The sequence below is a fragment of the Poromitra crassiceps genome, assembly GCF_964638095.1.
Source record: "Poromitra crassiceps genome assembly, chromosome: 4".
Classification (NCBI taxonomy): Eukaryota; Metazoa; Chordata; class Actinopteri; order Beryciformes; family Melamphaidae; genus Poromitra; species Poromitra crassiceps.
This window is the reverse complement of record NC_139626.1, coordinates 11,798,926-11,821,371: the sequence shown is the minus strand read 5'-3', so window position 1 is coordinate 11,821,371 and position 22,446 is coordinate 11,798,926. Positions and strand designations below refer to the sequence as shown.

Below are 22,446 nucleotides of genomic sequence, written 5' to 3'. Positions count from 1 at the left end.
CTCCATCTTTGTGAAACATTTCATCCTCCTTTTACCTTCCTTTATTGAACCTATTGAAATGTAGAAGGTTTTCAATCACTTATGGCAGGATCAACAAAAAGCCACGTGGCAAAGACAGGCAGTAATGTCATCAACTCCTGGGAGATCCTGTCGCCCTGGTGACCCAGAGTGACCCTGGAAGGTCAAGTGTCAGGTGTCAACGAGTAAAATACAAGGCCACAATTACTTCACCTCCGTTCTTGAAATGAAAGCTTCAGTGTTCGACAGCGCGCACGCACACTTCGGGAAATTGTCATCAAAAGCTTTCCCGTCTTGTATTCCACCCTCATAAACAATACTCAGTTGATGTTTGTGAAACAGTTTGTTGACCTCCAAGGCGTGGTGTTAGCTGAGATGAGAAGAATGGCTGGAGCCCCACAGACCAGAAAGTAGATCTCTTGCTGTGTCACAGCCAGTGAAACGCATGGAAAACACGGAGTCTTATGGCGATGTACCCTTGATCATCACAAACTGACCATTATGAACGTCAAAACAGGCTTTCTCACTACTGTAGTGTGGCAGTGTGATGGCTGCCAGATGTGAACGACAGGAGAGTTGTGGGAGGGAACAGTGTGCTGCCTTTGGAAATGTTCTGAAACTGCTGGGAGGCTTTGATGGAGCAGTTTGCTAAACAGACATTAGGAACCGGCTCACGTAGAGGTTTCACTTCCTAGCAACATCATCTCTCTACTGTGCGTCTTGGCCCCGGCTCCACGCTCCGTCCTCTCAATCTGCTGCTACATCGTGACATTTGAAGGGCAGTACACTTCATTTGAGTATGTTTATAGAGGTTGTATATTCACATACAGTAGTTAGTAGCAGTGAACACTTATTTACAATAAATTGGTTTAACGTAACTTGCTTTCATCTGTTCTTCCAGTGATGCTGATTGGCCTGTTGCGCTATGCCCATGTCATAGAGAAGCACCAAAACTGTCTCCTCAACACGGCAGGCCTCTCCACCGGCTGGATCTGTGCTGCTGGACTCCTCATGGTGGGAAACTTCCAGGTAATCAGAGTCAGAATCAGAATCAGCATCAAACACAGTAACAGTAATCAGAGTCAGAATCTGAATCTGCATCAAACACAGTAACAGTAATCAGAGTCTGAGTCTGAATCCGCATCAAACACAGTAACAGTAATCAGAGTCTGAATCTGAATCCGCATCAAACACAGTAACAGTAATCTGAATCCGCATCAAACACATTAACAGTAATCAGAGTCTGAATCTGAATCCGCATCAAACACAGTAACAGTAATCAGAGTCTGAATCAGAATCAGCATAAAACAGTAACAGTAATCAGAGTCAGAATCAGAATCAGCATCAAACACAGTAACAGTAATCAGAGTCTGAATCTGAATCTGCATCAAACACAGTAACAGTAATCAGAGTCTGAATCTGAATCCGCATCAAACACAGTAACAGTCATCAGAGTCAGAATCTGAATCCGCATCAAACACAGTAACAGTAATCAGAGTCAGAATCTGAATCCGCATCAAACACAGTAACAGTAATCAGAGTCAGAATCTGAATCCGCATCAAACACAGTAACAGTAATCAGAGTCAGAATCTGAATCCGCATCAAACACAGTAACAGTAATCAGAGTCTGAATCTGAATCCGCATCAAACGCAGTAACAGTAATCAGAGTCTGAATCTGAATCCGCATCAAACGCAGTAACAGTAATCAGAGTCTGAATCTGAATCCGCATCAAACACAGTAACAGTACTATCTATGGTAACAGACAGTACAGTAATTTGTCTTGGTGACATTGGTTAAGAGCAGGGATTTTCAAAGTGGGAGACCGGCCTCCCAGGCGAGCTCCAAACAGTTTCAGGGGAGGCTCAGTGAATGGAAGTGAAGAAATATGATCTTAGTTTTTATTTGTTATCAAAAGGAGATGAAATGTGTGTGATTTGGTTAAAGGAATACAGTCGTTTTGATGAATCTTACTGATTTTCCCACTTTCCCAGAGTCAGAAACAAATACATTAATTTCAGGCCAACTTTCTTTTTTTATGTATTTGGTGTAATCTGAAGTAGACTTACATCAAACAGCAATATCAGGTTATTGGCTCAATTGTTGAGTGTCTATGGGATCAAATAACAATCATAATCCCATAGGCATCCAGGAATTGAGTGAAACTAAGCAAGTAAACTGTCTGAGAGGAGACCCACAGTCTTAGGCCATGGCCACACTGATCCGTCCGAAAATGGACAGAATTAGGCTGGATTCACACAGGGTCCGTCGCTTGCATTGCTACCCCCGGCGGAGGTATACGGTAGTTCTACAGTTTTTTTTATTTTATTTAACCTTTATTTATACAGGTGAATCACCTTGAGACCTGGATCTCATTTTCAAGTGCGACCTGTTCTTCAGTTGGGAGGAAATGTAGTGCCGAATGAGAGGGCTGTTTGACGGTAAAGTAAAGCGCTGAAAATTGTCAAAATAGAGCGTACATGTACACTGATATTGATTTGTTTAGGTGGCCGTTGTTTTAGGTGGCTAAATTACGTTTTAGTTCCTGGCCCCCTGTACTAGAGAGACAGAGCTCTGGAGGCTGTGTGCTCAGCGTCCAGAACGCTTTACCTATTTCAGTTAGTGTATGGAACTAGCTCATAGCTTTACCTATTTCAGTTAGTGTATGGAACTAGCTGATAGGACCCCACTTCAAACAAACCCAACTACAGTATCCCTTTAACATTGCAGGTGGTTAACTAACACACCGAGCTGAACGCCAACTAAGATCTGTGGTGCAGGTCAGAGATAATCTGTGGTGCAGGTCAGAGATGATCTGTGGTGCAGGTCAGAGATGATCTGTGGTGCAGGTCAGAGATAATCTGTGGTGCAGGTCAGAGATAATCTGTGGTGCAGGTCAGAGATGATCTGTGGTGCAGGTCAGAGATGATCTGTGGTGCAGGTCAGAGATAATCTGTGGTGCAGGTCAGAGATGATCTGTGATGCAGGTCAGAGAGGATCTGTGGTGCAGGTCAGAGATGATCTGTGGTGCAGGTCTGAGATAATCTGTGGTGCAGGTCAGAGATAATCTGTGGTGCAGGTCAGAGATAATCTGTGGTGCAGGTCAGAGATGATCTGTGGTGCAGGTCAGAGATAATCTGTGGTGCAGGTAAGAGATGATCTGTGGTGCAGGTCAGAGATAATCTGTGGTGCAGGTCAGAGATGATCTGTGGTGCAGGTCAGAGATGATCTGTGGTGCAGGTCAGAGATAATCTGAGGTGCAGGTCAGAGATAATCTGTGGTGCAGGTCAGAGATGATCTGTGGTGCAGGTCAGAGATAATCTGTGGTGCAGGTCAGAGATTTGCACCACTAAATCATCTATTGTGATAATTTGATGACTTACTAACAACATATTTTAAAGGAAGAAAACTATATTAATCATCATCATCATCATCATCATTAAAATTGCCTAGGTCTGTTGGTCATGATTTGTGGGCGGTGTCCAGGGTGGGAATTTCGTCATTTTAAGGGCAAGGCCATCTGGCCTTCGGCGTTGCAATTTTTTTAGGGCACAAGTCCACATGCCAGAGCACAAAGGCCATTGTTCTATTGACATCGTGAAGAGCGACTTTTCTGAAATGTGTGTTAAAATGAGCCAATGACACATCCTTTGCATAGGGCAGCTACATTAACTCATTGAGTGCCAAGGACAAGTATGTTCGTCAATTGGTTTAGTAACGTAGAGTGCCAAGGACGAGTATGTTCGTCAATTGCGTTTTTTGACGGTGGGACGTGGATCAAAGCCAGATCCATCTCCTGTAAAATTTTGGGGCATGTTGAATGTGTATAACCTATTTTACCGACCCATTAGGTGGCGACAGTGCTCTCCAGATTACAGAAAGGTCCGGAAAACAGCAGGAAAAACCCCCGTGATCAAAGAGAAACCGCTCATGCTGCAGCCAGAGCCATATAGATGGCTCTGACTGCAGCTGATGTTGGCTGCGAACAGCAGTCAATCCGCGCACACAACTGAGCCCCTCTGCCTCTGTCTGTCTGTCTGCATAGTTTCTTCACACGATTAGCCGCCAGAAAGGCAGCACCCGACGCCGAAGGGCCAAACCTTTCCCTGCAGTCCGGTTTGGCATTTCCATGTCGCGCTGGGAGCCGGCGCAAAAAAACGGAGCACTCCGAAAATAGACTGGGTGCGTGTTAGGCTGTGTGTTAGTGTGGGGAGGAGTTTGCAGCTGAGGGGGGGAGAGGGGGGTGGGGCACGCAGGCACCACACAACTACACCACGTCACTACATCAGAAAATATTATCTTCAGACTCAGTGAATGTGCTTGAAATGCTGCATTTCACAAAAGGCGGAATAACTCAGCTTCTAATTTGAAAAGTGTCTTTTTGCTCAAAACAGCCTATCTTCTCCGGCTCATAACTAAAGAACGGAAAATGGGATCAATAAACTTTTTTTTGCAGATGATAGAAGAGAGTCTCATCGTTCTTTGTGCGTGTTCGGTGTTTACATAGTAATATCACACAATATTCTGTGGGCCTCGAGAAATCACTGAAAACGCTCTGAAACTCTGGCACTGGGAGCGTCCGTTCTCCAAAAGTGGCTGGCACTCAATGAGTTAAACTGAGACCACTGACGCTTTTAAAGCAACTGACAGTAGCAGGCTGGTAGCAGCCGGGCACTGCCAAGGTGGCCTTAGGGATCTTAGGGCATCACGGCCAGTGGGAGGGGCAACAGGGGCCTCTGTAATTCCCACCCTGATGGTGTCAGTCACAATTTTGGTCACGTTTTCATTGTGGCATCATCACTGATGTCATAAATCAAATGACATGAGTGACATCATCAGTGATGTCATAACTCTTTCTCTACTTACCCAATGGGACATCATCAGTGATGTCATGAATCCCATAGCATGTTGCGCTGCCTAGGTGGGTGGGTGGTGTCATGATTCACTTTGTGACACAATGTGATGGAACATTGTGACATCATCAGTGATGTCATATACCCCACAACATGTTGCGCCCATGGCACATCGTCTCCAGAGTCTCCACCCTAGAAATCGAGCATGCGTAGTGCGCAAGATTGCTAGTGTAATATTGTCTTTTGCAACTTGATAACCATTTTGAATCCAATCTAAAAGTCAAAATAATCTGATTAAATTACCTGGTAATAATCAATGGGATTACATGTCAATGAGTAAGCATCTTTAAAGCAACCTATGTGATGCATAATAGTCTGCAGCGGTGTGGCTGCTGAGTGGTTCTGAACCGGTACCCCCCGCAGGCTCTCAGCACTTTGTAGGCCTTCCAAGCAAATCTCTTTTGATGTTCCGTTTGGAATTTGTCCGGCAGCTTCTCTGTGGTAGTATGATCTTAAAAACAAGAGAGTTTTAAAAAGGTTCCTGGCTGGCTTGGTGTCTGTGTTCCTGCTCTCAGCACTCAACAGAGGTTCAGTTTAAGGACATACTCTCATGATAACTCTTGTCCTTACCTCCCCTGTCCCCACCTGCTCTAAAGAACACACACAACACAGTGTGAGTGTCACCCGTGTCACCTCGTGTGGCCATCAGACAAACAAAAGAAACAAAAAAGATGACGACCAAAAAACAACTGGATAACAGAGACTAAATAAATGACAACAAAACACACACATTTTCTTTTGATCGCTGTGGCTTTCTGCTCCCTGCCAGCAGGTCAAACTAACAAGACATAGTTGGAATACAGACACACACACACACACACACACACACACACACACACACACACACACACCGCTCCTGGTACTGAGAAATTCACGCTGCCTTAGGTGTGTGTTACATGTGTATTATGACAGTGGACACGTTGTAACACGCTTGTTGAATGTAGTATGTGTTCAGCATTGGAACACAGTGAGATGTATGTGTTTGCTTATGTGTGTGTCCACAGTATGTGCGTGGTGTCCGCATATAAGACTCCACTTAGCAGGCTTGGGGAGGGGGGGGGGATGTGCAGAGAGAAGAGCTGTGTTGGCGGCTGTGTGTGGGGGGGGTGCAGAGTGCAGAGAGAAGAGCTGTGTTGGCGGCACATGTGCTGGTGTGTGCAGATGCACGTGAGCATGTCAGAGGTGGATGTAGCGAGGTCCTTTCCTGTCTACGTGAAGCCTGCCGCCTCGCATTCCTCTTGGCCTGCCTGCACACGCCTGGGTCCCATCAACTAGGCTTGAGATGGGGGGGGGGGGATCAGTTCTGGGGGCGGGGAGTCAGTTCTGGGGGTCCGTCCTGCAATTCACCCACTAGCAGCGAAGGATTTGGAGGTGGGGAGGCTGATCCCTACTTAGCACCCCAGGAAAACTCCACCCCAGAGCCTTCGAAATCCAGCACCCACCTCTGTCCGCCTCTTCCTTCTGGCCTCTGATTGGCTGCCGCGGGCCCTCCTCCCCGTATGTGCTGTAGGACAAGGCCTCCGTCCCTCTTCCAGGATGAACCTCAGTGTTTGTGCGTGAATAAACATGGCAGTTCTTTGAGCTCGTAACGTCTATAAATATGTCTCGTCACTGCATCTGCTGCCCAGCGGCTGTTTTGTTCAAGGGATAAACAGCTACGCACAACCAAGGCCGCTGTTTACGTCTCGGAGTCGGAGTGTTGATGTTGAATCAGCCTTTCAGGAAGTCATGAATGAGTTGAAGAAAAAATGACTGTAGGAGACCATGTAATATTACCACATTAGAAGTTCAAGGTTCAAGGTTCAAGGTTTTTCTTTATTTGTCTCCCTTGGGAGAAAGTTGTCTTGGAGACAGGGCCACAGCTGCATACATAGAACATTTTACAGAAAACACCAAAACCAAAAACATTGCATAATACAAATTAATACATCATTGCACATACCCCCGTGATAAAGTGTCTCTAGTCATTTCTAGTTGTCATTAATCATTTTGATTGACAGAGGAACAAATGAGCGTTTATATCTATTATATTTGCACCGCGGTATCCTATATCTCCTGCCAGATTGCAGTAGTTCGTACTCTGGGTTCAGTACATGCGAGGGGTCGGATAAGATATTCCGAGCTTGTCTTATCACTGATTGCTCAAAAATGGCTTGGGGGGTGATCGGGGGGGTGGACATCCCCATGATCTTCCCAGCCATTTGTGCTAGCCTAGCAATTTGAGATTTGTATTTAACACATTGAGTGCCAGCCGTTTTTTCAATGCTGTAGGTAAGTTGTGCCAGGTTTTTTTTGAGGATTCTGGCTCATTTTACAAGAGCCGAGGATTATTTTCTGTTAAGACTTCGTGAACACCAATCATCTAAAAAGAACTAATAGAATGTGTGCTTTCTCTGTCTAAAAGAGTTCGTTTGTAGAGTTAGTAGTTATGTAGATATTAGCCGTTGAGTACAGCATGGTTTCAGAGATTTTCAGAGAGTTTTGAGATAAATGGATTTTTAGAACCACCTCACGTGCCTGTGATTATGGGTGCCCTTGGGCAAGTCTGTATACTGTTTTGTGTGTGTGTGTGTGTGTGTGTGTGTGTGTGTGTGTGTGTGTGTGTGTGTGTGTGTGTGTGTGTGTGTGTGTGTGTGTGTGTGTGTGTGTGTGCGTGCGTGCGTGCGTGCGTGCGTGCGTGTGTGTGTGTGTCTCCAAACTCCTCCCTCCGTAGGTGTGGCTTTGCAGTGTTTTGTCACAGGCGAGTTTCTGTTGCCTCACAGATCCCAAAAAAAGAGAAGTGAATCGCAGGAGCGGGGAAGAGGAGAGGAGAGGCGAGGGGGGGGGGGTTAGACACGGGAGAGAAATTCCTTCGCGATCCCCTTCTTCCAATCTTGAGGCAGCCTACTCCGCTCTGCTGCTGCTGCTGCTGCTGCTGCTCCTCTGGGCTGCTGCTGCTGGCGGCTCTCGGGCAGTCTGGCTTACTGTAAAACAGCCTCGTTCGTTTCTTGAGGTGTCGGCTGAGAGCTTTGAAGAAGCTTTTGCGATTCTGGTCTTATTTATGCGCAAAGGTACTCGAGTGTGTGTGTGTGCGCGCGCGCGCGTGTGTGTGTGTGTGTGTGTGTGTGTGAAATCGAAAGAGTTTTCGCCCAGCTATTTCCTTGAAAATTAGAATGGCTTTCTCCAGCGGACCCATGGCTGCTCGGCTTTCTCTCTGTCTGGAGAGAACTGTCGCCACTTAGTGGTCGGTAAAATAGATTATACACATTCTCTTCCTCCAATATTGCTATAGAAGACGTAAAAGGGGTTGATTGATGTCCCACCGTCAAAAAAAAAAAATGTTTATGTAAGACGAGATATCTCGTCTTTGGCACTCAACGGTTGGATTATGTAAGACGAGATATCTCGTCCTTGGCACTCAACGTGTTAACAGTCAGGTTGCCAAACCAGCTGGAAATACCATATCTCAGGATGGATTCTATACTAGCCCTGTAGAAAATCAACATAATATTCACACTGACTCCAAAAAGCCTGAGTCTTCGAAGAAAGTGTTGACGCTGATGTATCTTTGCGCAGAAAGTTGTAACATGCGTGTGCCAGCTCAAATCCCGATCAATCTGCACTCCTAGTGATTTATAGGAGGAGACCTGTTTGATGTTATGGTTGTGAACCTTGATCATAGTGTGGTCTCCTATGGACCTGGGATCTACGATGACCTCCTCTGTTTTGTTTACATTTATTTTTAAATGATGCTGATTGCACCATTCTATGAACCTGTCCACTCCAGATGTATGGCTGAGGATGTTAGAATCGCTCGTGAGCAGACTAAGTATCACGGTGTCATCTGATAACTTAATTACGAACTGATTGGGATGTGAGCTGACACAGACATCTGTATACAAGGTAAACAGAAAGGAGGAACTGACTGTTCCTTGGGGCACACCTGTACTACATAGTGTCTCCTCAGAGAGCACAGAGTTGAATCTCACCCTCTGTGGTCTCCTGGAAAGAAAGGAAAAATACTATTTAATTATAAAGGGGTTCACATTTAACTGAGCTAATTTGCGCAACAGAATGTCTGGATGGATTGTATTAAAGGCCGAGCTAAAGTCAATAAAAAGCAGTCTGGCGTATGCTACAGTACTTTCCAGGTGTTTCAGAATGAAATGTGCTACTGTAGAGATTGCATCGCACGTACTGCGATTTTTTGAATAGGCAAATTGATACTGGTCTAGTCGAGGTCCTACCTCTTTTCGGAGTGCCTCCGTCAAAATCCTCTCCAGTGATTTTACTACATTTGATGTTATGGCCACAGGCCTATAAATGTTATTCTCAAGTGGACCTGTTTTTTTCGGGACTGGGACTATGACTGACTTTTTCCAGAGCTCTGGCACTGTATGTGAATCTAACGATAGCTGGAAAAGCCTGTGCCAGGCTGGGGCTAATTCCTCAGCACATGTTTTTAACAGAGAAGCGTGCATTCCATCTGGTCCCGTCGCCTTGTGGGTCTGTATGGTTTTAAACACTTTACAGACAGTGTCCAGATCTATTACCATCCTGTCATTATTAACAACTTATTAGCAAGTTGGCAGAGCATACTGGTATCAAGTATCTTTTTTTTTTTGTGACCAAGTTTTTATTGGTTTTTCTTTTTGTTCGCATATGAGGATACATTACAAATCAAATAAAACACAAAAATTATGGGGGTAGTATAGCATACATACATCTATATACAACAGTACAGTAGGTGATCAACATGTGCAACACTTCAGAGATGTGGTGACACACACAAACATAAGATGCGAAGCCCACATAGAATAGGATCTGAGACCTGTTCATAACCCGATGTAACCAGCGAAATGGTGGAAGGGTAAATGTATTGTTTGCCATGTGTGTGAAAGGCATTTTATAATTTGTGCTGTTAAAGGAATCAGCCAATCATCTCACTGCAGAGCAGCTGCCATTCAGCCAATCATCTCACTGCAGAGCAGCTGCCGTTCATTTCCCCTCCTATGTGGATGAATGAGGAACTTTCAGGCGGTTTGTAGTAGAGCAAAGAGCTACACTTCAACCAAGCAGGACCCCCATTTACTTGTCCCTTATGTAACTTTCCTGTTATTATGTAGACTCACCAGCTCTCTGATGGTCTCCCACAGTACACCTCTGTTACACCTCTGTCATCCACTTAAAGGGATAGTTTGGTTTGTTTGAAGTGGGGTCCTATCAGCTAGATCCATACACTAACTGAAATAGGTAAAGCGTTCTGGACGCTGAGCACACCGTGTATCGAGACCCGGCACTCTGAAGCAGCAGCCTCCAGAGCTCTGTCTCTCTAGTACAGGGGGCCAGGAACTAAAACGTAATTTAGCCACCTAAAACAACACCCACCTAAACAAATCAATATCAGTGTACATGTACGCTCTATTTTGACAATTTTCAGCGCTTTACTTTACCGTCAAACAGCCCTCTCATTCGGCACTACATTTCCTCCCAACCGTAGGACTACCGTATTCCTCCGCTAAACACCTTTTTATTTCTTTGCAGGCCAGGCCACCGGGAAACGGCCCAGGATATAACTAACCAATATACTGGTCTTGCCCTCTTAGTACACATCTGTATTTAGCTTCACTTCACAAGTCTGTCAAGTGAAGCTGCTTTAACCCAGTGATAATTGTTGATGGATACGCTGTGGCCGAAAAACAGATGAACTCTCAATATGAAACTTGTGAGCTGTTGAGTTCAATTTGACACTATCCAGAGATAATAAACTTTTGAGGGATATTATGAATTAAAGTTAGACTTGAGTTGACACATAGTTCTGAGGGATATTGTGAATTAAAGTTAGACTTGAGTTGACACATAGTTCTGAGGGATATTGTGAATTAAAGTTAGACTTGAGTTGACATAGTTTTGAGGGATATTATGAATTAAAGTTAGACTTGAGTTGACACATAGTTCTGAGGGATATTATGAATTAAAGTTAGACTTGAGTTGACACATAGTTTTGAGGGATATTATGAATTAAAGTTAGACTTGAGTTGACACATAGTTTTGAGGGATATTATGAATTAAAGTTAGACTTGCGGTGACACATAGTTTTGAGGGATATTATGAATTAAAGTTAGACTTGAGTTGACATGTTTTGAGGGATATTATGAATTAAAGTTAGACTTGAGGTGACACAGTTTTTGAGGGATATTATGAATTAAAGTTAGACTTGAGTTGACATGTTTTGAGGGATATTATGAATTAAAGTTAGACTTGAGTTGACGCATAGTTTTTGAGGGATAATTGTCAAGATAATTGTGTAATAGTGTAACTGTTGTTTTGTGTTTGTGTGTGTGTGTGTGTGTGTGTGTGTGTGTGTGTGTGTGTGTGTGTGTGTGTGTGTTTCTGTGTGTGTTTCTGTGTGTGTTTCTGTGTGCGTGTGTACCTGCACACAGGTGGATTATGCCAAAGTGCTGCACTACGTTGGAGCTGGAGTGGCTTTCCCCACCAGCATGCTGTTTGTGTGTCTGCAGTCGGCTCTGACCTACAGACTGGCCAAGACACAGGACGAGTATCGGATGGGACACTTGCGTGTGGGGATGTCCCTGCTGGCACTCGTCGCCCTGGTGCTCAGTATCCTTCCAGCGTGTGGCAGATGTAAATGGTTGGAGTTGCCAAGTTAAAAGGGGGTTCCACTGGGCATCCGGGGAGTGTAGCGGTAGATTCCCTGCCTACTAACACAAGGGTCGCAGGTTCGCGCCCCGTGTTACCTCCGGCTTGGTCGGGCGTCCATACAGGCACGATTGGCTGTGTCTGCGTGTGGGAAGCCGGATTGAGCGGTGTCCTGGTTGCTGCACTAGCGCCTCCTCTGGTCGGTAGGGGCTCCTGGTCGGGGCGGAAAGGAACTGGTGGGAATAGCGTGATCCTCCCAGTCCCATGTGCTACGTCCTGCCGGTGAAGCTCCCCGCTGTCAGGTGAAAAGAAGCAGCTGGCAACTGCGCATGTGTCGGAGGAAGCATGGTGCTAGTCTACGGCTCTCCCCAGATCGGCAGAGGGTGTAGCAGCGACCTGGGCAGCAGGGGGAAATTGGCCAAGTACAATTGGGGAGAAAATGGGAGGAAATCAGGAAAAAAAGAGAAAAAATTTGGTTCCACTGACATTTTTGCTTTTAGCGCTGCAAAATGTTCCTAAAATCCCTCAAGGTGTTTTTTCTTGGAGTTGTAACATCCAGCAAAATGCAACCCTATGATGACACTGAATTGCACTGCTTTTTAAATGGCAACTGTCTGGAGGAATGTTGTGTTCAGTTGCATCATTTTGACTGTGAGAGTGAGTCCTTTGACAGGTTGGTTGTGCCACCCTCCACTTTGTTAACAGGAATTATAGTGTGTTGCACCGCCCCCTGCTGGAGAAAGAAAAGTGTCACGTCCCTTTGTGTGTGTGTGTGTGTGAGAGAGAGATGTTTTTCAAAGACTCCTGATTACAAGACAGACAGTTAAGGTAAAGTAAGGTAAAGTCCCACTGATTGTCACACAATGTGTGAAATTTGTTCTCCGCATTTGACCCATCCCCTGGGGGAGCGGTGAGCGGCAGCGTGCGCCGCGCTCGGGAATCACATGGTGATTTAACCCCCCAATTCCAACCCTTTGATGCTGAGTGCCAAGCAGGGAGGCAAATGGGTCCCATTTTTATAGTCTTTGGTATGACTCGGCCGGGGATCGAACTCACGACCTCCCAGTCTCAGGGCGGACACTCAGACCACAAGGCCACTGAGCTGGTGTTGTATAGTGTGAAAGGAACAGAGAATGTTGACTGACGAGGATCTTGTAGTCTGTACGTGCCGTACTCCTTGCTCGCTCCACACTCCTGCTGTGCAGCTCTTGTTCTCCTTCACCTCCATCCACCACCAGGCGGGGTCTTCTTTTGCCAGGAGAGCTTTACCCTGCAGCACGCCTCTGCCGTTTTCGAGTGGATCTTCTGCATGCTCATCATGCTGTTCTATGGGACGTTTGCGTTTGAATTTGGAGGCATGTCGGGAGACACCCTGATGGTCCTGTCCAGAGGAGGGGCTGGCCACAACTTCTCCTCCACTGACCATAAGACAGAGGCAGGAAGGCCCAACCACCACCAGCCAGAGAATCTATCTATGCTGTAACCTAACCAGCCTACAGCGTGCTACAGCGCCACTGAGGGGTGACGGATGGACCAAGGAGCAATCTGGAGGAGCTAGCCTGGACCCTCCATCCTGCATATCGCACATAGCCATGGCTCCAAAGCTGCTCTACACAGCAATGACCAAAGACTGATAGACTATTCACTTTTATACGGCTTTGTAAAAGTGCAGCCACAAGGGATTCACAATGCAAAACATTGCACAAGATTGTATGTTACAAAAAAGTGCCTTTTGGAATACAATCAAACGATTGTGAAGATAAATATATACGCACGCGCCCCATCCTTGATCTCTGCTTTAACCGTCAGTTTGTAACAAGCTGTCTGAATTGTTGCCTGCAGTTGCCTTTTATCAGGCCCAGTATCCTGTAGTGCCTTAGATGTCTTCGCTTACGGAGCAAAGACAGTATCCTGTAGTGCCTTAGATGTCTTGGCTTACAGAGCGTATGTATGTATGGTGTGTTTTTGTGTCTGGAAGTTCAGACACTGAACTCTGTATTGTTTCTTCTCAGGCAGTTCTGTCACATTATCAGCTTTCACTCATATTGGCTCAAAAATAAGGGAAAATAATTCAAAACCTGACCACAGAGGCAGTGTTACCGTGTTACAAGAATGATTTGTTTGATATAAAAGATGTTTAATTGTTGTACTATGTAAAAGGATTTGTGTTGCTTGTTACCCTAAATTCGATGGTGGGACACTTGTTCCTGTGTCATTTTCATAGGTCATTTTGAACAGTTGAACATGTTGACTGTTTTACATCCATTGGGGGGCGCTCAAGGTTTGTGTTGTCCGACAAGTTCAGTCTATGATAATCAAGGCAACTTTTTGGGCAACACTTTTGGGAAATATTGCCCAAGTAGATTTCTCTTAATTTGCCAACTTGTAGTTTCTGTTGTATATTGTATTTTGCCCTTTGTCAAAAAAAGGTTGCCAGTTATATCATTGCTCTCAGCGACAAAGACTCCCTCCAGCTTTACTGTAATGGCGCCAAACTAGAGGAGAGAATCGCCATGCTGTATTTGATTATACACATCAATATGTTTCCAAAAATAGTTCATTAATGTATGCAGAAATAAAAACCAACAAATTAAAGCAAATGTAAAAAATATAATTTCTTCATTTCATGTTTTCCATGATCCAGCAACAGTGAGTGACTATATGGAGCTTTATGAGAAAATTAAAAAGATAGCTTCTTGTTAAAATGGTTTATTGTTCAAAAATCATATTTACATAATTTTCCATCTCTATTGACAAAATGTGTATGAAGAATCTGATCAGCTTTTAGAAAAAAGAAAGATGACAGAAAGGTGAGCGCGGATCACCAGGTTACAGAGTCAGAGGACAGTTGAAATTGTTTTGTGGCAGCTATAATGTATGTCCTTACTAATGTTACACCTCATCTCTGTATTGCAACTCCTTACTCTTACACCTCATATCTGTATTGTAGCTCCTTACTGTTACACCTCATATCTGTATTGTAGCTCCTTACTGTTACACCTCAGCTCTGTATTGTAGCTCCTTACTGTTACACCTCATCTCTGTATTGTAGCTCCTTACTGTTACACATCATCTCTGTATTGTAGCTCCTTAATGTTACACCTCATCTCTGTATTGTAGCTCCTTACTGTTACACATCATCTCTGTATTGTAGCTCCTTACTGTTACACCTCATCTCTGTATTGTAGTTCCTTACTGTTACACCTCATCTCTGTATTGTAGCTCCTTACTGTTACACCTCATATCTGTATTGTAGCTCCTTACTGTTACACCTCATCTCTGTATTGTAGCCCCTTACTGTTACACCTCATCTCTGTATTGTAGCTCCTTACTGTTACACCTCATCTCTGTATTGTAGGTCCTTACTGTTACACCTCATCTCTGTATTGTAGCTCCTTACTGTTACACCTCATCTCCGTATTGTAGCTCCTTACTGTTACACCTCATCTCTGTATTGCAGCTCCTTACTGTTACACCTCATCTCTGTATTGTAGCTCCTTACTGTTACACCTCATCTCTGTATTGTAGCTCCTTACTGTTACACCTCATCTCTGTATTGTAGCTCCTTACTGTTACACCTCATCTCTGTATTGTACCTCCTTACTGTTACACCTCATCTCTGTATTGTAGCTCCTTACTGTTACACCTCATCTCTGTATTGTAGCTCCTTACTGTTACACCTCATCTCTGTATTGTAGCTCCTTACTGTTACACCTCATCTCTGTATTGTAGCTCCTTACTGTTACACCTCATCTCTGTATTGTAGCTCCTTACTGTTACACCTCATCTCTGTATTGTAGCTCCTTACTGTTACACCTCATCTCTGTATTGTAGCTCCTTACTGTTACACCTCATCTCTGTATTGTAGCTCCTTACTGTTACACCTCATCTCTGTATTGTAGCTCCTTACTGTTACACCTCATCTCCGTATTGCAGCCATTCTTTGGAAATTAATCACAGTTTCTACAAGTCTCAGCAAATAAAATTCGAGCTGATTTAAGACCAAACAAAGAGAGACAGCAGTAGCTCGTCTATGTTAGATAAGAGACTGTCTCTGAAATGTCTGCAAGCAAATGTATGGCTATTCTACCTATACATTTGGTCATTCACCTATTTGTGTGAGCCTGTTGTAACAGATGAAAGTCCAACAGTGCCATCAATCTACAACCTGAATCTCTTTTGAAACCACTTGCACTGAATATAGAATGCGTGTGTCGGCAAGTATGAGTCTGTATACTGTATCCATGTGATAAAAATACCAAACAGCTCAGCCATATTTCTGCTTACCATTGAGGGGGTTATGACATCATAAATTACAGATGACGCCCCTTTCACCCAAACCCACTGTACCCCCCATCCAATGACCAGGGACCTGCCCATCCTCCCTGCCCCTCCCCTGTCTTGTGCCTCCTCCCCTCCTACTGGGTTACAGGAACATGAGGGAAGCTATCTATAGCTTGTCTGACACTCATCTCTCTCTCACACACACACACACACACACACACACACATAGCTACATGTGTATGTAGCTATAGTCGACACATTTATATAAACTTACGCTGGCACACAGATACACACACATTCACACACACACACACACACACACACACACACACACACACACACACACACACACACACTAGAAGTTGAGGTTCTTGGGGATCTCCCAGGGGAACTCCTTTCTGCCAAAGTGGCCATAGCAAGCTGTCTTTTGGTAGATTGGCCTCTTCAGGTCCAGGTCTCTGTACAACAATGAGAACAAGAAAGAGCTATTCAAGCTATAACAAACCCTATGGCTGTGTTTGATACATCACATTGCTGTAACAAACCCTATGGCTGTGTTTGATACATCACATTGCTATAACAGACCCTATGGCTGTGTTTGATACATCACATTGCTGTAACAAACCCTATGGCTGTGTTTGATACATCACATTGCTGTAACAAACCCTATGGCTGTGTTTGATACATCACATTGCTGTAACAAACCCTATGGCTGTGTTTGATACATCACATTGCTATAACAGACCCTATGGCTGTGTTTGATACATCACATTGCTGTAACAAACCCTATGGCTGTGTTTGATACATCACATTGCTGTAACAAACCCTATGGCTGTGTTTGATACATCACATTGCTGTAACAAACCCTATGGCTGTGTTTGATACATCACATTGCTGTAACAAACCCTATGGCTGTGTTTGATACATCACATTGCTGTAACAAATCCTATGGCTGTGTTTGATACATCACATTGCTGTAACAAACCCTATGGCTGTGTTTGATACATCACATTGCTGTAACAAACCCTATGGCTGTGTGTGATACATCACATTGCTGTAACAAACCCTATGGCTGTGTTTGATACATCACATTGCTGTAACAAACCCTATGGCTGAGTTTGATACATCACATTGCTGTAACAAACCCTATGGCTGTGTTTGATACATCACATTGCTGTAACAAATCCTATGGCTGAGTTTGATACATCACATTGCTATGTAACAACCAAGAAGATGCAATCTCTGTGTAGTGCTCACCTGACAATGACGCCGGGCCTGAGATCAAAGTTCTTCTTGACAATCTGTAGCAGCTCCTTCTCGCTCTTCTGAGAGGAGCCGTAAGTGAACAGGGAGATGGACAGTGGATGGGCCACTCCAATGGCATAAGCCACCTGAAAACACAGGCACGGGGAGACAGTCATGCATTACTTACGACGCGTGATGACTTCAGAGAAATAAAGTCAAGTCCCATTTACACCGTTGATATTTATTCCAGACCTTGGTTAGGGTTGGCATGAAGGTTCCGCTCAAACGGTGGTTGGAATTAATACAAGAATGTTGAGATTTATTTTATTAGGGTAATTGAAAAAGTGTCCGGTAAGGTGTTATGGTGTGCCACCTATCTGTTGCCAACGTACTGTAGTTAGGCTAAGACGCATGAGCGCACGTTAGCAAATGACTGACAGAAATGCACAATTACACCATAAGGTCTGAAACAAAGTTCCTCGTACAGTATTTGGCAGATTCCTTCTGGATTTGGTGGATAGACGTCTCACCTGCACCAGCACCCTCCTGCACAGTGTGGCCTTGACCAGGGACTTGGCCACCCAGCGGGCAGCGTACGCAGCCGAGCGATCCACCTTGGTGTAGTCCTTCCCAGAGAAGGCCCCGCCGCCATGGGCTCCCCAACCGCCATATGTGTCAACAATGATCTTCCTGCCAGTCACACCAGCATCGCCCTGCCAGAGGAAAAACTAGGCTTTACTGTGTAGGCTTGTATCGTGTACAGGTGACCTACTGTATGTGTTTGAATCCAGAGCCTTTTTTCACATTCCAGTCTTTCCTGTCTATCTCTACTTTGAACTGTCAAATAAAGGCAAAAAGCTCTTAAAAAGGCAGCTTCTTTCAACCATTATGCAGGAATTGGGGATTTCAATGTGAGATGCATCTACATAGTAATACATAGACGCTTTAGACTTAATTAAGTCAATTAAGAACGGATATGTGCTGTCTTTTTCCTAGAAACAGGATCAACATGGACATAGCACCCAATTGCCAGAGTATGCACAGTTGAAGCTTGAATTTGACAGACAGATAAGCATTTCACCAGGAGCACAATCCAAGGATCAGGTTGGTATGCTACTGTTACTTTATAGTTGTGGCTCACTTGAACCTTCCTGCCTTAAGAACTTTACCTGGGGCCCACCAATCACGAAGCGTCCACTGGGCTGCAGGTGGTAGACAGTGTTCTCGTCCAGGTACTTGGATGGCACCACAACCTTGATGACCTTCTCCTTCAGGATCTCCTTCTGCTCCTCCAGGCTCACAAAGTCGTCATGCTGCACCGAGATGACCACAGTGTGCACCCTCTTGGGGATCACAGCACCGTTCTCCTGGACGTAATGAACTGTTACCTAAAGGACATGAAAGGAGGGAGAGATTATACATATAAAGTATAAAGAAAGAGACAAAAGGCAGATGGACAGTAAAATAGAGTGACAGAGTGGACAGTAAAACAGACTGGACAGTAAAACAAAGTGACAGTTGACAGTAAAACAGACTGGACAGTAAAACAGAGTGACAGAGTGGACAGTAAAACACAGTGACAGAGTGGACAGTAAAACAGAGTGACAGAGTGGACAGTAAAACAGAGTGACAGAGTAGACAGTAAAACAGAGTGGACAGTAAAACAGAGTGACAGAGTAGAGAGTAAAACAGAGTGGACAGTAAAACAGAGTGACAGAGTGGACAGTAAAACAGAGTGACAGAGTAGACAGTAAAACAGAGTGGACAGTAAAACAGAGTGACAGAGTGGACAGCAGAACAGAGTGACAGAGTAGACAGTAAAACAGAGTGGACAGTAAAACAGAGTGACAGAGTGGACAGCAGAACAGAGTGACAGAGTAGACAGTAAAACAGAGTGACAGAGTAGACAGTAAAACAGAGTGGACAGTAAAACAGAGTGACAGAGTGGACAGCAGAACAGAGTGACAGAGTAGACAGTAAAACAGAGTGGGCAGTAAAACAGAGTGACAGAGTGGACAGTAAAACAGAGTGACAGAGTAGACAGTAAAACAGAGTGGACAGTAAAACAGAGTGACAGAGTGGACAGTAAAACAGAGTGGACAGTAAAACAGAGTGACAGAGTGGACAGCAGAACAGAGTGACAGAGTAGACAGTAAAACAGAGTGGACAGTAAAACAGAGTGACAGAGTGGACAGCAGAACAGAGTGACAGAGTAGACAGTAAAACAGAGTGACAGAGTAGACAGTAAAACAGAGTGGACAGTAAAACAGAGTGACAGAGTGGACAGCAGAACAGAGTGACAGAGTAGACAGTAAAACAGAGTGGGCAGTAAAACATAGTGACAGAGTGGACAGTAAAACAGAGTGACAGAGTAGACAGTAAAACAGAGTGGACAGTAAAACAGAGTGACAGAGTGGACAGTAAAACAGAGTGGACAGTAAAACAGAGTGACAGAGTGGACAGGAAAACAGAGTGGACAGTAAAACAGAGTGACAGAGTGGACAGTAAAACAGAGTGACAGAGTAGACAGTAAAACAGAGTGGACAGGAAAACAGAGTGGACAGTAAAACAGAGTGACAGAGTAGACAGTAAAACAGAGTGGACAGTAAAACAGAGTGACAGAGTGGACAGTAAAACAGAGTGACAGAGTAGACAGTAAAATAGTGACAGAGTGGACAGTAAAACAGAGTGACAGAGTAGACAGTAAAACAGAGTGGACAGGAAAACAGAGTGACAGAGTGGACAGGAAAACAGAGTGAGACAGAGTGTCATTAGACATGCAAAGCAATATACATTTCAACTGTGAGCCACACATGCTAGTTTATGCTAGTTTTCATGCTAGTTCATGCTAGTTTTGCGCTGGAAAGAAAAAGCGACCACTGCTCCTGGCCTGCCCCCTGGAGGAAAGGACAAGCCTGGGTGGGTCAAATGCAGAGGACATATTTCACCGGCCACCGTCAGCATGAGTGTGTGTTGTGGCCACATACATGTGTTGTAGTGTTCGTGTGACAATAAAGACGGGCTTCCGTCTGAAATCGTGTTTTAATCGTGTGTGTTTTTAGCCACACATGCTAGTTTAGCGATGTGGACATGGGACGCTTCTTTTGGCTGCTTCTCAACAGAAGGAACTCCAAATAGCCTCTTGGTATTTCCACATCATCCCTGTTCACATCTGAGCTTTTGCAAAGGGCTCAAGGCTAGTGAGTGACAGGTGTGTCGTGGGCTCGAGGGGCTTGTCCAATGGGATCATGGGGGCAGAGCCTGTTGAAAAGGCTTCCCTCAGCAGTGGGATAAAAGCAGAGAGCCTGCATACCGGCATCTCTGCTGGTAAGCATATCTCTGTTAGCCACTATCCTCATGTTGTACAACAATAGTGACTGGAGTGCTCAGTGTAAACACGCAGATAAATGCTGACTCTTCCACTCAAAGGATGGTATTATTCTATTTGAAGAATTCGGGCAATATCTGCAAATTGGGCATTTCATTATGGTTTACCCACTATGAAAGTATGCATTGACATGTTTATGGCCATTTATAGACAATTGGATTCTGTGTATACTGTGGTATTATACAGTAATACCACACCTGTGTATACTGTGGTATTATACAGTAATAGCACACCTGTGTCTTGGAGTCAGGGCGGAGCCAGGGGACCGTCCCGTTCCGTCTCAGTTCGGCCATCTTGGCGTTGAGTTTGTGGGCGAGGACGATGGTGAGGGGCATGCACTCTTCTGTCTCATCTGTGGCATATCCAAACATCAGACCCTGTGGACAGACATCAAACATCAAACATCAATCACCAATCATCAGACCCTGTGCACAGAGAAGCAAACCTCCATTTGATCATTACGTAAGATTGCTTTACCCTCATGTACACAGAGAATGCAGATATCCATAAAAATCAAATCCTCCATTTCAGAGCTGTTCTGTATTTGACTGGAGAGACTGACATCAATGTTGATCTGTTGGGTATTTGACTGGATACACTGACATCAATGTTAATCTGTGCACCCATGTGCTATGTGTAATACATTTTTTCATAGACTTTGATCTCGCTGACTTGGCACTGTGTGATGAATCAGTGGCATTCCCTTAGATAAGAATATGACTACAAGTCTCCACAATCCAAACGGGATGTGAAGAAAGTGAAGAGTTGTATTGTTGTCTGAGATGACCTGGTCTCCAGCTCCGATGTCACTCTCCAGTCGGTCGATATGGACTCCCTGTGCAATATCAGGGGACTGCTGTTCCAGAGCCACCAGCACGTTACAGGTCTTATAATCAAACCCTGGACAGAGAGAGGGAGACAGAGAGAGAGAGAGAGAGAGAGAGAGAGAGAGAGAGAGAGTGAGAACCAGACTCAATTAATTTCACCCAAAAGAGAGTGCTGGTGCTGACTAAAATTATTATTCAATGAATCCAGTGGGTTGTTTTCATTTGTGCACGCCCATATGGACTGAGCAGAATGCTTCCAGGAAGGGATAGACAATGACAGCAACAAAATGTAGGTGGCAGATGCATTATGGATGTAAAAGACTTACAACGTGTCTGTGCAGTTCAGCTTCTACATACCTTTGTCTGAGTTGTCATAGCCGATGTGTCGAATGGTATCCCTCACCACCTTCTGGTAGTCCACATTGGCTCGTGATGTGATCTCACCACAGAGCAGCACCATGCCGGTCTTACACACCGTCTCTGTTTCAGTACACACACAACATGTGGCTTACCCAATCTGTTTCAGTACACACACAACATGTGGCTTACCCAATCTGTTTCAGTACATACACATGTGGCTTACCCAATCTGTTTCAGCACATACACAACATGTGGCTTACCCAATCTGTTTCAGTACATACACAACATGTGGCTTACCCAATCTGTTTCAGTACATACACAACATGTGGCTTACCCAATCTGTTTCAGTACACACACAACATGTGGCTTACCCAATCTGTTTCAGTACACACACAACAGGCCTGGATCAAGCTGTACTTGCAAATGTTATCTGACACGGGTGAGGACAATGTGCCGCATTTGTCTTCTGCTACCCTCTACTGGAGGGAAACATTGTTACTCACCACAAGCCACCTTAGCATCTGGGTCTTGCTTCAGGTGAGCGTCCAGCACAGCATCACTGATCTGGTCACATATCTTATCTAGAAAACAGAAAACAACATTGGAGTGTAACAGAATGTGCAGCACTAGGTCAGGTATCACAAAATGCAAAGGTGTGCAACTCTCTCACTTGATTAGATTGAGTTGTTTCCTTGTCTGAGCTTTCGCTGCACACGTCAGATGCCTCAATATCCAATTTCAAGCCTACCATTAGAGTACTACTCCTGGCTCA

The 22,446-nt window shown here is 44.6% G+C and overlaps 2 protein-coding genes across 2 annotated transcripts in view; one reads left to right on the top strand and one right to left on the bottom strand.

Moving 5' to 3' along the window:
• Positions 1 to 13,251, top strand: part of LOC310775222 (transmembrane protein 150A-like) — a gene marked incomplete at its 5' end in the record, with an annotated part of 32,019 nt that extends 18,768 nt beyond the window's left edge. Inside the window, 3 exons of the mRNA XM_083635338.1 lie at positions 920 to 1,047; positions 11,354 to 11,531; positions 12,809 to 13,251. Coding sequence (XP_083491464.1) covers positions 920 to 1,047; positions 11,354 to 11,531; positions 12,809 to 13,053 — 551 coding nt within the window. The 3' untranslated portion in view covers positions 13,054 to 13,251. The remainder of the gene's footprint in view (positions 1 to 919; positions 1,048 to 11,353; positions 11,532 to 12,808) is intronic.
• A 2,958-nt stretch (positions 13,252 to 16,209) lies between these two features.
• Positions 16,210 to 22,446, bottom strand: part of LOC310775600 (S-adenosylmethionine synthase-like) — a gene marked incomplete at both ends in the record, with an annotated part of 7,417 nt that continues 1,180 nt past the window's right edge. Inside the window, 8 exons of the mRNA XM_083635764.1 lie at positions 16,210 to 16,312; positions 17,112 to 17,245; positions 17,630 to 17,812; positions 18,269 to 18,487; positions 20,721 to 20,864; positions 21,275 to 21,387; positions 21,672 to 21,794; positions 22,178 to 22,255. Of these exons, the coding sequence (XP_083491890.1) occupies positions 16,210 to 16,312; positions 17,112 to 17,245; positions 17,630 to 17,812; positions 18,269 to 18,487; positions 20,721 to 20,864; positions 21,275 to 21,387; positions 21,672 to 21,794; positions 22,178 to 22,255 (1,097 nt within the window). The remainder of the gene's footprint in view (positions 16,313 to 17,111; positions 17,246 to 17,629; positions 17,813 to 18,268; positions 18,488 to 20,720; positions 20,865 to 21,274; positions 21,388 to 21,671; positions 21,795 to 22,177; positions 22,256 to 22,446) is intronic.